We start from the raw sequence: 15,672 nt of genomic DNA on the forward strand, positions 1-15,672 counted from the left end.
TCACGTGAGGCCACTTGTTCACATCAAAGGTGGGATAACGTGAGGTGTCAAAATGTCTCTATCTTTATATTCGGCTAGTTTACCGTCATAAAGAACAGGGAACTTTTGTACCAATTCTCCTCACCCATATGTTTTATGTTTGCTGAAGTCACGACTCGAGCTAATGCAAAGGACTAGTGTAGTTTCACAGACAAATCTATTATTTTCCCTGATCTGTGCAGACCTTTGCCTATTTAGTTTAGAAATACACTTAAAAACACAAACATTGTACACTGCAACAACAAAAAATAACTTGTCAATGCCATTACACACATTGTATTTTGGTAGTCTCTACCTCGTGTCGACACTCAAAAATAAAACTATGAACTATAAAATACTGTTTTGACATGCCCACTTGACACCTCCAGATTGACTACAGCCAGTAAAAACAACCATCTGACAGTCAGGGCCTTGAGAGTGTACAAATATTATGAAATATAACCAAATGGACCTATAAGGATTGTACTGTGCAGATACCTTCAGAGGAAACATGGATTGTTGCCACCTGGGTCTGAGCATCCACCTGTCAGACTGTTTTTGTCTGCTGGAGGACGTGTATGTCTGTCTGTCTCTCTGTCTGGGGGTTTCCCTGATCCCCCCCGCCCCACACACACACACACCGTCTTCTTACCTTTCTCACCTTCTCACTATCTTCTTTCTTGCACTCTTCCCCTACCCCCTTTTTTGTCCTTTCCTTTTCTCTCCTGGCACAGATGCGAGTGGTGAAAGCGTTCCGTAGTTCGCTGTACGAGGGCCGGGAGAAGCCCGAGTCAAGGAACTCCATCCACAACTTCATGGCCCACCCAGAGTTCCTCATCAACGACCTCATCCACAACATCCCACTGATCGACGACACGGACGTGGACGACGAATCGGAGCTCAGCAGATACCAGCACCTGCACCCGGCCCTGCGCAAGCCGCCACCCCCACCCGCCCAGCACCCGCCCCCGACTCGCACCCGCCCCACACGCCCCTACCGCCAGCACAGCCTCCCGGTGACCCCGTGCAACAGGAACAACAACAACAACAGCAGCAGCAGTAACAGCAGCGGTGGCGGCAGTTCAGCGATGAACAGAAGCAATGATGGCGTACCAAGTCAGAGTGACCGGAGCCCTTACCATCCCTTCCACCACCACCATCACCACCCCCACAACTCCTACCACCCGCCCCATTACCATCACCATCATCATCATCTTCATCATCTTCATTATCATGACAGGGACAGGCTAGCCAACCCTGTGCCCTCTTTCCCTCACCTGGCCCCCACCCTCTATTGCGTAGAGACCTCCTTATAACTGAGACTAAAGAGGAGAGTGGTGGTCAACAGGGGAGAGGTGTGTGGGGGTGGATGGGTGGAGTATAAAGTCTGTTTCATCAGAGTTCAAAGCAAGGAAGGAGTGAGGGACAGGGGGTGGACAATTGAATTGAAGACTTTTTCTTGGAGGCTCCTTGCGAACATTAAGAGTTTCCCTCTATTTGACACCCTCCAGGCCCCAAAGCCTGACCCTCCCCTCCAAATACCTCCAACCACCCCCTTTACCCTCCTGTAACTCCTCCCACCACATAGACTCCTCCATGCACATGTGGGGGGGAGGCGGGGATGGACACGATGAATCTGCAACTCTACTACACATCCCAAGAGGCATTGGGGGCCAAAGGGGGCAGACTCATTCTGTTTCCCAAATGGTGTTCTCGTCTGCCTACCCACCGCCATTCACATCACAATTCCTCTAGTTATTTTCTAAAGCTTTTGAAACCACTATGTTGCTTGCGATACAAGTGATGCTTTGTGCTTTCTTTAACCACAGTCTCATTTATTTGGTTGAGTGGTTGGTTAGTTTCATTCATATTTCTATTTATTTGTACTTCTTCAGTTACTTCTCATTACGTTCATGTGTTCTTTATTCTTTTCAACCTCATGCAGGATTTTGTTTTATCTGCTCATTTTTATTTATTTTATTAAAAAATAAAGAATGTATTTATTTCATTTATTAGCTTTCCTTCCTCTCTTTCTCTCTCTTTCTCTGTTTGTATGTGTATTGTCTTGTCTCTTCTGGGGGGAAAAAATGACAAAAAACAGCAAAAACAGAACTTGCAACAATGGATACTGTTCATTTAAACCTAATCGTAAATACATAAGAGAATGTCTGTATAATAATGTGTCAAAGTCTGAGCAGTGACGACAGAGACCAGAGAGCTAGTCTTGTGGTCACCATTGCTTCTCAAACATGACTGGCCAACCCGTGAAAGCCTCCACATACATATTCCCAAGGGCCCACACTATTCTGACATGGTGGCAAAGAGCATGAAATGACCTGGATTCATAGACTGAGGCATATGCCTATAAAATATACAGTTTTGCTCCATGCAGTAAAGACTTTTAACTTGCACTCTCCCATCCCCACCCAAAAGGTCTCACTGTTTGGCCTCTTGTCGTCAGCGTATGGACATTAGTATTTAAGTTGGTTTTAAAGCAGAATGCTTTGGGAGCATTAACCCTTTAAATGCCATCAACCACAGAACGCACATCTGATGGCCCTTTAAAACCTTACATTCACTACCTGCTTCTGCTCCACTGCCGTTGTTAATGTCCTCTTCTCATCTGCGCATGAAACACAACTGTGAATGTATGCAAACATTCTGTTCCATACTGGGTGAAAGATGCTAGGACACCAATGTACTACTGATGTACAAGCACTCACCATTCCCACAATCAGGTCCTTGTCTGATTATATCACTTTTGCTCCTACTGCACATCCTGACCAGGTCTATAATTTGACCAATGTCAATGAGAGCTCACTTGTCATATCTTCATTTTGATACTATGTCAAAAACTGTCCGCATCACATCATCATCACCAAATGCAGTGCTTCACTGTCTGGGAATCATATGACTTGTACCTCTCCAAAAATACTCACACTAACACATTACACAAACAAAGCCAACACAAAACATATGCACTAAATGCATTCCCCACAACAACACGTGGTGGAGCACTCATACTAACATTACATTCCACCTTCATCTCTAGAGCCTTCTGTCTACCCTAACATTCCATGGGCACATTTAAAAAAAAAAAGAACATTCCAATGATGTCATCACATTCCAGATTTAAAGTGTGAGAGTGCCCGCCCCTCTTGTATCCCATGTTGCACTAGGTGTGGGTGAATCGCTTATGTTATGTTGCCTCTGAGTGTGACTACAATGCAATTACAGCCCTGGACCCCTCCCCATCCCCCAACCCTCCTCCTCCAGACCTCCACCTCCCATATCTTGCCATGATCCCGATCTACTGCTATCACCACACCAGACAAGGCAGGGGCAAACAATATGCAACAGACTGCTGTGTCAGCAAGTGCAGTTGGACCTAGAATAAGAAATGCGTAATGTACAAAGTAGAAATGTCTACATGCCAACAGGAAGAGAGAACATGTCCGTCCTTCTAACGCTACTTCAAGTTACACACTGGGCTCTCTGGGAAACACCCTCACCTGTATAGAACTCTCATCTCCTAGAATGCCCCATCATCACACTAGTCATCTCCTAGAATGCCCCATCATCACATTAGTCATCTCCTAGAATGCCCCATCATCACACTAGTCATCTCCTAGAATGCCCCATCATCACATTAGTCATCATGGTCACCACCCTTGACCGGCCAATGAACTGGCTGGCTGTGGCAGTTGTGTTGGTCTTTTTGAAGCATGCATTTGGTATCATTAATGTCACTCTTTCTGTCTTGTGTAATATAATTTAGGCTAGATACTATAGTCTGTGTGCTTCAATCTCCATATCTCTTGTCATGCTCTCTCACACAGACATACAACACACTAACACATACATGCAAACAAACACCATATTCTGGCCATGTCTAACCTATAGTCTATTTCAGCACCGTCTAGCAAAGCTCTACAATTTTGGCTGCAATACACACACACACACACACACACACACACACACACACACACACACACCTGTAATCTGTAATGGTGTAAATCCCACAGTCCAGTTCCAAACATCTCTCTCTGTCCCTCCATCCTGCCACTTTTCTTCGTGATGTTGTGAGACAAATTCACAGGAGGGAAAACACGTGAAAATAATATATTAGAATATATTTACTATGAAAGTTATAAATTATTGTACAACTCCACCACTACTGTACATATCGCCCCCAAATACGCACATTAATTTACAGCTATTTGGTTCCTGTAACATTTTTTCTTCTTCTTTTAATTCTATTGCTTTTTGTAAAGAGCGGAACAACAAAATGGAAGCGCTTGTATATTATTATTGTTGTTATTATTATTATTATTATGTTATTATGTTAATTCTTGATTTCATCCACCGGTGCTCCCACTGATGGAAAAGGGACAGTTGCACATTTCTCCCGAGTGTACTCTCAGGACTGCGTTTTCTGTCCACTGAACAGCCCCCTGAGGTGTGCAGAGATGCTTTGTCTCTTCAAGCACCATTGAGGATATACAGACATGTACCTCAGTAGATCAACCATGACCCAAGAGGGGACCCGGTAAGGACAATAGGAACCCTGGAAGGTAATGCAGAGCTAGAGTGCAATGCATTGGTCACATGCATCTGATTAGGCTGTCCTTGTAGATCTGCTCTGAAGTATTACTGCCATGCTGTAATGGCAGAAAGACGTGATGGTGTTAAGGTCTCCATCATATACAGTTGTAAATATTCTGTGTGGAATGGGCCCCCTTCTTGCACATTGCAGTGCTGTGCTGTTCCGCAGACAGAAAATGCAGGCTTAAGCCTGCATTATACTTCATCGTATGACAGTGTTGTGCACAGAAAATAGCCTATCTACAAGCACACAACGAGTGGTGTTTTGAGTTTGTAGATCTACCGTCGTAAGACGGAGCATAAATCAGGCTTCAACTGTGTTGAAATGGAAAAAAGGAAGAAAAAAAATCTTAAGACCATTGAATATATATTAAAAGAGTTACCTGCCTGTTATTTAAGCAAATAAATATATATAAATATATATATATATAAATATATATATATATATGAGGAAGAACACACCTGTATACTGTAGACTAAAACTGTATGGAAATCTATGAGAATTTAATGGGAATAAGTCCAACACCTTTTGTCTGTATGAAAGAAAAAAACTATCAAAGTATTCTACAATAATAACTTTGACAAAGTCTGTGTGACTTGCTGTGTTGTTTATTCTCACTGGTGGAGGGATAGAGGCTTTTGTACATTTTAGTTGAGTTATTGTGTATGTTTAGTAAGAATACACTACAGGTTGACTAGATATGGGGCTATCAGTGGCTTCAATAGCTGCTTTCTTTTTTTTTTAAATCACACCCGTGTGAAGTGAGGGGCGCTCTTATCATCATACATCATCATGACGTAACATGTCTATTTGCTCAGACACTATGATGTGAAATTCACCATTCATTGTCAATGGGAATTTTATCTTTGTGTAGGACAAAAATATCTGATTTGCTCAGACACATATGACGTAAATTCTCCATTCATCGTCAATGGGAATGGGTTTCTGTAAGACGAAGATCTACACTAATAGCTGAATATAGGAGGGTCTATAGCGCCCCTCAAAAAATGAATCAATGTTATAATCTAGACTACTATCAGTATCAGTATACTGGTAGTATACTAGTATACTACTAGTATTCTAGTATTATACTAGTATAGTATACTAGTAGTATACTAATATAGGCCATGGTCAGTTATCCCTCTGATAATTACTCCTGATCATTATTCCAATTACTCTACAAAAGCATAATATCATTATTCAAAAGAAAGGTTATTGGAAGGAAATGTAAAAGTTGACCACTTTCTTCAATGCACAGCTATACAAGCCCGACCCTGAGTGAGGAGTGTGTACTGTGATACTATACTTTAGTGGCCAATCCTGAGGCTCTGACACTGAGGTTCCAAGGACAAGCTCTGTCTCAGTCAAAAGGACAAGATGTGAGGTGTGGACTCTAGCTAACTGAGCTGATGTTACAGACAGCACCACGAACGGTACAAGGTAAATTCTGTAGTTCTCAATATATTACTCCTCTTTTGCGATATAGGTCCCCTACCTGTCTATTTTGTTGTTTTACAGTTTCAGATCACTTCAGTTGCAGTGTACTGTTGCTTTATCCAATTTAGCATCTTGCTCTGCTGTACTCAACTGTCCAATCTATTCAGTAAGGGTGATTTAATAAGAACGTATGTGTGATGAATGATTCAAGGGCTTTAATAGGACAGTTCATGACATGTGATTCATGATTCAAGGGCTTTTATCAGGACAGTACTTTGTGATTCATGGTTCAAGTCGACTTTTACAAGTATAATACAGAATATTCAATTTTGACCTTTAATGATATGTTCCTAGTGTTTACAATACATTCAATATACCTGCAACGAATACAATAACAGTGCAGTACATTTCAAAGCCAAAGTTGCCTATCAATAGTACTGACATATAGGATTTGATAGCTAATTACATACATTTATTGTCTGTTTAATGTTTGTGTAGGACAAAGTTTGTGCACACACACCAAACGCTGGATATAAAAATTCCAAGAGAATAAACCTCAAATTTTCATTTGGATAATATCTTATCGACAATCATTGTCGATAAGCCATTCTCAACCTGGGGTTGATTCGTTATAAAGATTTATAATCATGTAGCCTATGACCACATGCAGTTTTAAGACCAGGAATATAATGCATTATAAGTAGTGGTCATAATGCATTGCTCAGTGGAACAGCACATTATAACTACTTTAACTTACAATATACTATAGACCGGTGCCTGGCTGTAGAGTTGGTAACGATGGAAGTTGGAGATCCATGCCCCACCAGGCTATGCAATTCCCGTTGAACCCGTGTCCCTTTTATGCCCATGCATATACATGTATGGAGTTCTAGAGAGAGAGAGAGAGAGAGAGAGAGAGAGAGAGAGAGAGAGAGAGAGAGAGAGAGAGAGAGAGTTGATCACGATCGACACATTACACTAGTTTCCTTTTATATGCATAAACACAGGCTTGTGTTCCGTCAATTTCAGATAACTGTGATAGCCAAATCATTATTTTATCAAAAACGTTAGTGGTTATGACAAGATATTGAGTTATTATAATGACTTAAAACCTCATACAATGTTGAGACATTTAGAACTAGAAAAGGTGTTCAGAAGTGCCATCAGAATGCAGAATGTTCACAAAATGTTGTAATGCTCACCACCATACCATTTGGCCCAACTGAATTTGGTCAACTTCAACTTAATTAAGTTAATCAGGTGTGCCAAGTTCCAAGATTGTTGTGGTGCTGTATGAATTTGTATAGAAGTTATTCACCTTTTTGTGATTTTGGCCTATTTGGCTTATACAATTTAATCAGTTCTTCCTTAACCTATGACAAACTCACACAAAGCATAAGAGGGTTTTTTTATTATTATCCTGCAAAAAATATCTGAACACAGACAGACAGACAGACAGTCAGACAGACAGACAGACAGACAGACAGACAGACAGACAGACAGACAGACAGACAGACAGACAGACAGACAAATGAAAGTAGATACAGGTCAAGATTATACGGGTCACAACTGGTTAGTATGTCAAACAAAACGTCAGAAAATTGTCAGATTGACATCAAACTACGAACAGCATGCTTTTTGTGTGTCTAAGAGCTCTAGGGTTAAAGGTTTTGGGGGCAAGTTACAATTGTGTTTTCCACTAGGCCTATACATAACTCGAATACAGTTAAATACATGTCTACTGAAGGTCACTCTTTTTTCCACAATTCTCAGAAAAGCCATTACATAGCTCACATCAACCCAGTGTTTGGTCTGTTCAAAGGGGGTGGGGTTTATTGTGCCATTCGATGTATCAATGTGTGTGTGTGTGTGTGTGTGTGTGTGCGTGCGTGCGTGCGTGCGTGCGTGCGTGCGTGCGTGCGTGCGTGTGTGCGTGCGTGCGTGCGTGCGTGCGTGCGTGCGTACGTGTGTACAGAACCGGGGCTGTTTGTGATTTGGGAGAAATAACAAAAAGCACTAAAGCCATTTGCCCACCAAAGGTTCCTGAACTACAAAGTTCAAGAACTACAATTAGTTCCTTATAACCGTATTTCCACCAGACACAGAGAACCGGGATTCTGCAACCAATTGGCAGAAAGTAATTTTGTGTTGGTGGTCATGACATCATCCTCATCATTAGGCACGAGAGTTGCGTTCCTCTTCCTCATTCTCCAGCTGATGGGCAGGCCTGTAGCGGGCCATACCTCTACAATCCACTGTCCGGAGGGCAGGGTTTCGGTGGGTGTTCTCCATACTGCCCACCGAGGTGTACCCTTTATCATAGAGTACACAGTAGGGGACATATAGTGTCCTGAGGAAAGACCAGATGTCATGATAAGTCCAGTCCAGTAGAGGGTTGACTCTCATGTAATCTGGCCAGCCAGGGTCAGTAGGACACATGCGTGTGAGTGTGTGTGAGTAAGGGTCAGTTCTCCTGGTTCCCATCAGTACTGCTCCGAGTTCTGGTCTCCTCTCCTTAAGTTCACTGAGTGCCTGACGAATAGTGCCCTCCATTGAGATCAGCTCCAGGTCGTATCTCTTGATGCTGTCCTGGATAAAGTGTTCCATTTCTGGAAACGCAGAGACGGTACGAATGTAGAGAGCTTTTAACTTGTCTTTACAATCTGGACACCTTTGTTTCAGAGCGGCGTAGTAGAGATGTATCAGAGCAGTACAGTCTTTTCCTCCATTGAATCCAACACATACCTCCTCAGAGGGGTAACGGTCCATCGCCTCCTCTATTGTCCTCAGAGCTGAAGACACTTTGTCTCCCAGCGGACAACCGCTGTTAGCCAATCTGTGGACCTCTGCTGGAGCGATGGACACAGGGTCAGTGACCAGAGGAATCACACTGCCTTTAGGCAGCTGTTCCAGCAGCTCTACTCGAGCGCGCTCCACCTCCTCTGGGCTGTCCGAGTCCAGGACCAGCTTGACACGGCAGTAGTTGCTCAGCCAGTCTGGGTATGACCCCAGGCATACCCTCTTCCCCAAGCTGGCCTGGAGCCGTGTCAGAGCTGGGGCGATGTCTACCTCATCTGCATCCACAAATACCTCTCTTGTGTGAAACGCGGTACCTGAACCAGCAAACAGATGTTCCACACTGTTGAAGGTTCTCTGCAGCTGGGAGGGAATGCCAGGAAATATGTACACATTACGAACACTTACTAGGGGGTATCGTAGGGGGTTTTCAGTTTGGGGGTCCTTGCTGAAGTTGAGTTTAGCGGAGCGTGGTACCATGGCTAGCTTCATAGCAGCACTGTCTTTCTCCACCGCCCCAAAAGACTCCTCTACCAGCCGGGACAGCTCTGGGTGGGGGTGTAGCTCCTCTTGGAATGCCATGGCAACACTCTGAAAGGTGACGTCGTCATGGGTGGGGCCAATGCCTCCTGAGGTGAGGAGGTGGGTGTACTGGGGGGAGAGGAGTGCCACCTCCCTGGCAATCACCTCTGGCACATCTGGGATTATCGTAATACGCTCAACGCACACACCCAGCTTTCTCAGTGCATGACAAAGAAACACACTGTTGCTGTCTACTGTGTGACCCTTGAGAATCTCGTCTCCGATGATAAGGATGGCTGCCGTGGTGGCTCCACCTTTGACCCGGGTGAAAGAGGAGGAGCCAGAACTTCTGTGGATTTCAGCCATTGTTGCCTTGGTAACCTGAACTACACTCATGAGTCGGAACACTGCCTTGCTGAACCTACTAATATGCATTTAAACATGACACACATATCTGACTTCAATATCGTAGAGAACTAACAACACCACCTTACATAGGCTGACCAGAACTCTTGTCTGATGTCACTCACAACACAAATCGTAGCCATGCCATTGCAATCTGTGATTTTAAATATATATATTTTTTTCTTCCTTTTTATTTTGTTTTAACCATGCAGTGTCAATTATCTAATGTAATCCTGGCTCGCTACACTTCCTCTGCCAGCCTGGGGAGGACAGCGGACTGACCTCATGCTTCCTTCTATGCATGAGGAGTCCAAGCTGCTTTTTTTCACCTGACAGGGGGAGTTTCATATAGATTTCTGTATCTGTCTCTTTGTGTCCCTTTATTCCTATATATGGAGTTCTGTGTCAGGTATGTCCAAATATGAAGTGTTGTAATGTCAGAACAGGCCAGCTCCAAATATGGCATGCCCAAATATGGAGTCTATGCAGATGTCAGAACATATTTGTGGTGTCAGAACAAGCCAGCTCCATATATGGAGCCTGGGCAGGGGCCCGGTCCAGAGCCTGGGCAGAGACATTTTGTGGCGGTTCTGGACAACCATGGGTCTGACAGACTCGACACTGGGCACTGCACTCCCTGCAGGGGTGTGGAACACGTGTGTTCTTGAGTTATGTGCATTACAGACGACACACGTACAGACATACAGAGACGTGGTGCATTTATAGATAGATAGGTCAACAGATACTTTATCATTAAAAAATCACACAGACAGACAGACAGACAGACAGACAGACAGACAGACAGACAGACAGACAGACAGACAGACAGACAGACAGACAGACAGAGCCTGGGAATCAGGAGGCCACAGGTTAAATTCCTGGCTCTGACATAGTACCCCAAAATCATGAAAAAATGACATACTATAGTATGCTGTCTGAAACAATGAACTGTAGTAGGCCTATTTCGTGATTTTCATATTTTTTTCAAATCCTCCAAAATCACAAAAAACGACATGCTATAGTATGCCGTCCGAAACCATGAACTATAGTATGTCGTTTTTTCGTGATTTTCATCTTTTTTCAAATCCTCCAAAATCACGAAAAACGACATGCTATAGTATGCCGTCCGAAACCATGGACTATAGTATGTCGTTTTTTCGTGATTTTCATATTTTTTTCACTTTCACCTTTCATGGCAAATCACTTTCACCTAGAAACTCCATTCACACTTTTTATAATTCAGCTTACTGTGGAGACACATGCTGGAACTTTTTACTTTGAAATGTTTTGTAGTTTCCGAGTTATTTAACTTAAACGCCCAATGCATTCTCAATGGCAATAGTACAAACTTTGGCATGCTACTAGTCCTACATACTTACGGTGGACAGACAGGAAGACAGACAGACAGACAGACAGACAGACAGACAGACAGACAGACAGACAGACAGACAGACAGACAGACAGACAGACAGACAGACAGACAGACAGACAGACAGACAGACAGACAGACGATTTCCCGTCACACTGTTTCGTCACGCCTTTCCGTCACGCTTTTCCCTCACGCTGGCTCTTCTATCATTATCTTTTTTGCTTATTGTACACAGCAAGCACAGTGGCTCACTGGGTACAGAGCCTGCCTGGGAATCAGGAGGCCACAGGTTCAATTCCTGGCTCTGACATATAGTCCATGAGCCGGACAAGTTTTCATTACGAAATGAGTGGGCAAAACCATACCTATATTAAATTGTTTAGAAGGTCAATATAAGTAAATTAATATATGATAACACTTCCACAGGAGCAGCTTTTTCATATTTATCACACATTTTGTTATTTTCACCTATATACATGATGGGTGAATAGGATGAAAAAAATTAAGAACTAGTGATCACCATGAAACTTCCCTAGTTGATTAATTACATGCAAACAATGATTTATTGTATTACAAGTTTTCTGAAATTGTATATTTAAATATGCAAATTAGGCATTATTTAGGAAAATATGCCTGATTTTGCCTAACTTTCCCGAATCAATATTCAATCCAAATATTGGATTGAATATTGTATTGACAGAGTCAACATTCTTCTTTCATTTTGTTAACATGTCAAAGTCAAAGGTTTTAAACGAGGGAATATTCAATGTCCATATACCGGTAGTAGCCAATGTATCATCTAACTATAAATGTAAATATAAAAGTCTCTGTGTCTGTACAGCTGTACGTCTGTAATCCATGTAACACGAGAACCGTTCGCCCCACCTACTTCAAATTCGACACACGCGTTCCATGGTGTCGAGTTGGTCGAACCCATGGTTGTCCAGAACCGCCACAAAAGGCCTCTGCCCGGGCCACAGCTAACATCACAAGGCCTCTGCCTCTGCAACTCTATATTTGGGCATGCCTAAATACGGGTTCGTCCCACCGACTTCTGACATCTGCATAGACTCCATATTTGGGCATGCCTGACAAAGATGGGCATAAAAGGTGATACCGCTGACATCACCATGACTTGACCAGCTCAACAGAATGATATATTGGCTAATAGATGGCAGTTACAGATCACCTTTTTTACATGCCAATATGCCCAAAGGTACCCGAGCCTACCGCAACTGGATGCGCGACGCACACCAACGTGCACGGAGAGCTGAGTCAGACAAAGCACGAGATGCACGCCTAAAGCTGCAAGATCTGTGATTGGTGTCAATGCGGGATGATGAAGTCCACGCATCACCCTGTGTCCAACCGACATCATCTATCCATTCACTCTGCCCCGCCAACAGTTTCCAGTGAGACCCTGCTTCGGCATGACTGTCAATAAGTCTCAGGGCCAGACACTACACCGTGTTGGGGTCTTCTGCATGAGGGACTTCTTCAGCCATGGCCAGTTCTATGTGGCGGCCAGTAGGGTTAGCAAATCAAGCAGGCATTCTTGCTCGAGATGAAGAGACAAACAAGAAGTGCCAGTTTATCAGCAATGTTGTTTTTAAAGAGGTCCTTACAATATAAGGTGTCGAGTCGGTCAGACCCACGGTTGTCCAGAACCACCACAAAAGTCCTCTGCCCAGGCTCTGGGCAGGGCCCCTGCCCAGGCTCCCACGGGCACTGCACTGGTAAATTCAGTCCTTTATTTCCGAGTCAGTCAAGGCTGCCTCTGTGATAATCAGGTCCTCTTCTTGGGGTTGGTTATTGCATGTTTGTAATTTACACATTGATGTGCATTTCAAGCCATGTCAAGCATGTGCATCCTGGGAGCTTGCATTTGCGACTGCAGCAGCTGCAACACTACATCAGGAGCTGGAGATCCCTGCATCCATTCGACATTTCTGGCCCAGCCATGCTGAACTAGGCTTGGGACTTGCAGGTGTTGTTGAAGACTCCCTCTCCAAATGCCAGCCTGGTAGTTGGCACGCATGGCATGCATGAAAAGTGAAAAGACAGTCCTTGCATGGTGTCAGCTGGCTCAACTCAAGTGCCCCACGTTGAAAAGCTGGTGGCGTAATGTGTTGATGTCCTCATTCAGCATATATTTTCAAATTGGGAAAGACTTATTTTCTAATTATTCCATTTGTGTGCAGAATTTTGCATTAAAAAGCCATTTAAGCATATATGAAAGTATTTAATAAGTAAAATGACTATTCCAATCAATTACCCATACTTGAATTATGCAGAAAGGTGTGATTATAGGTCTCTACACAATAATGGCTCAAATGTTGATCATATATTTTTGTAAGAATGTGTGTGGTAATATAGGTGTCCACATATTCAATGCATGATTACGACCACTAAGCTATGTGTCTGCAATGGTTATCATGCCAAACTGTGAAGTAGAGATGCACAACAAGTAAAAAAAAAAAAAATCACACCAGCTTTGCCCACCCATTTGATTCTATAGCTATGGCCCTGGCTCGTGTTATCACACTATAATAGTGTTTCTAATTATATCTCTAGAGTTACAAAACGTATAAACACATGTTACCACTCATATTAAAGCTTAGAATGGTGAGCAGTTTTCTATAGCCATTGATGCCTGAAGAAGGCCGAAAGGCCGAAACGTTGCTATATGACTCTTTAAAATAAAGTTCTTGAACCAGCAAGTGGCAGTGTGCGGGTAACATGTTGGTTCTTAGCACACACTTCCAAAATGGGGATATTTGCAAGCCTTATTTTAAATTTCTTAGATGTGTGTGCAAAATACTGCATTAAAAGCCCATTTAAGCATATATGGAAGTTTTGTGGAAGTAAAATAACCATTCCAATCAATTCCCCATATTTGAATTATGCAGAAAAGTGGTTTCATTGGTCTCTACACAAAGTAAGGTTCAAAAGTTGATCATATATGTGTTGTCACAATTTGCATGTGGCAATATAGGGGTGCATGTATTCAATGCATGATAACAACCACTAAGCTGCTAGTCTGCGATTGTTATCATACAAAAATGTGAAGTAGAGATGTACAGCTAGTCAAAAATTCAAACAAGAATTTGCCCACCCATTTCGTAATTAACCCGCAAATTAGGGGGGTCTGGCTCATGGACTAATAGTACCCCAAAATCATGAAAAATGACATAATATAGTATGCTGTCTGAAACAATGAACTGTAGTAGGCCTATTTTGTGATTTTCATCTTTTTTTCAAATCCTCCAAAATCACGAAAAACGACATGCTATAGTATGCCGTCCGAAACCATGAACTATAGTATGTCGTTTTTTCGTGATTTTCATCTTTTTTTTCAAATCCTCAAAAAGCACAAAAAATGACATACTATAGTATGCCATCCGAAACCATGGACTATAGTATGTCGTTTTTTCATGATTTTCATATTTCTTTCACTTTCACCTTTCATGGCAAATCGCTTTCACCTAGAAACTCCATTCACACTTTTTATAATTCAGCTTACTGTGGAGACACATGCTGGAACTTTTTACTTTGAAATGTTTTGTAGTTTCTGAGTTATTTAACTTAAACGCCCAATGCATTCTCAATGACAATAGCACAAACTTTGGCATGCTACTAGTCCTACATACTTACACCTAGAAACCCCCTTCAAACCTTTAGGTTCATCTTATGGTGGACATGTTTGCCTGAAAAGGAATCTTTGAAATGTTTCATAGTTTTAGAAATATAGTGCTTTCAAATTTGAGAAATGTACAATAGGGCTCAATGGCAGATATTGGCAAGTAAAGATTTGAGTGGGGTTTGAACTGACAAGACAGACAGACATGGCAGAAAAAATGTGTTTTTTTTTATTCAATTCCTACTGTTGATCAGGTTATGCCAAAATACCAACGTTCGGTCCGAAAATGTAAGCATGGTCCAGATTTCTGTTGTGGGCTAGAATTTTAGAAAAGTTCATATTTGTTCAGAAACAAACAAAAAAACAGAAAAAATGTGTTTCTTTAAAGTCAATTATTTCTGTCAGATCAGATTATACTAAGATCCCCTGCCCCTGACCAGAATGAATTAATGTTTCTTGAGGAAACAGAAGGCACAATATATGTCACATTGTTAAGTTTGAAAAACGAAAGTGATAAAATAATCTTTTTATATCTAGGCTACTGCATAGATATATCTCTGGGCTACTGTTCCCTTAGTGGCAGCGGTGGCCGAACGGATAGCGGATCGGTCTTGATACCGGAAGGTCGCCAGTTCGAATCAGCGGCCCGACACGTTAAAATTACCACCGCTGAAGTGCCCTTGAACAAGGCATTGAACCACTACGATGAAATGTGTTCTATGAGCAGGGCCTGGCTGGAAACAAGTTCTTGAGCTTAGCCCAGATACCCTGGGTAAATATAGTAATAATTTCATTTCATTTCACACTCCCGACCAGGCTCCCGACTCCTGCCCAGGTGGTGGCGGTAACGCACCACTCAAAGATCGTTTGCCAACAGTA

The 15,672-nt window shown here is 42.6% G+C and overlaps 2 protein-coding genes across 2 annotated transcripts in view; one reads left to right on the plus strand and one right to left on the minus strand.

Moving 5' to 3' along the window:
• Positions 1–2,005, plus strand: part of LOC306932513 (plasma membrane calcium-transporting ATPase 3-like) — a gene marked incomplete at its 5' end in the record, with an annotated part of 37,083 nt that extends 35,078 nt beyond the window's left edge. The window contains one exon of the mRNA XM_079514342.1: positions 753–2,005. Coding sequence (XP_079370468.1) covers positions 753–1,334 — 582 coding nt within the window. The 3' untranslated portion in view covers positions 1,335–2,005. The remainder of the gene's footprint in view (positions 1–752) is intronic.
• A 6,231-nt stretch (positions 2,006–8,236) lies between these two features.
• Positions 8,237–9,745, minus strand: LOC306932521 (FAD synthase-like; the record flags this gene model as incomplete). The annotated part of the gene is made up of 1 exon (XM_079514355.1): positions 8,237–9,745. One exon carries the CDS (start codon positions 9,743–9,745, stop codon positions 8,237–8,239), a length of 1,509 nt encoding a protein of 502 aa, XP_079370481.1.
• Between the last annotated feature and the right edge of the window lie 5,927 nt (positions 9,746–15,672).

The sequence above is a fragment of the Electrona antarctica genome (genome assembly GCF_951216825.1).
Source record: "Electrona antarctica genome assembly, chromosome: 2".
Lineage (NCBI taxonomy): Eukaryota > Metazoa > Chordata > Actinopteri > Myctophiformes > Myctophidae > Electrona > Electrona antarctica.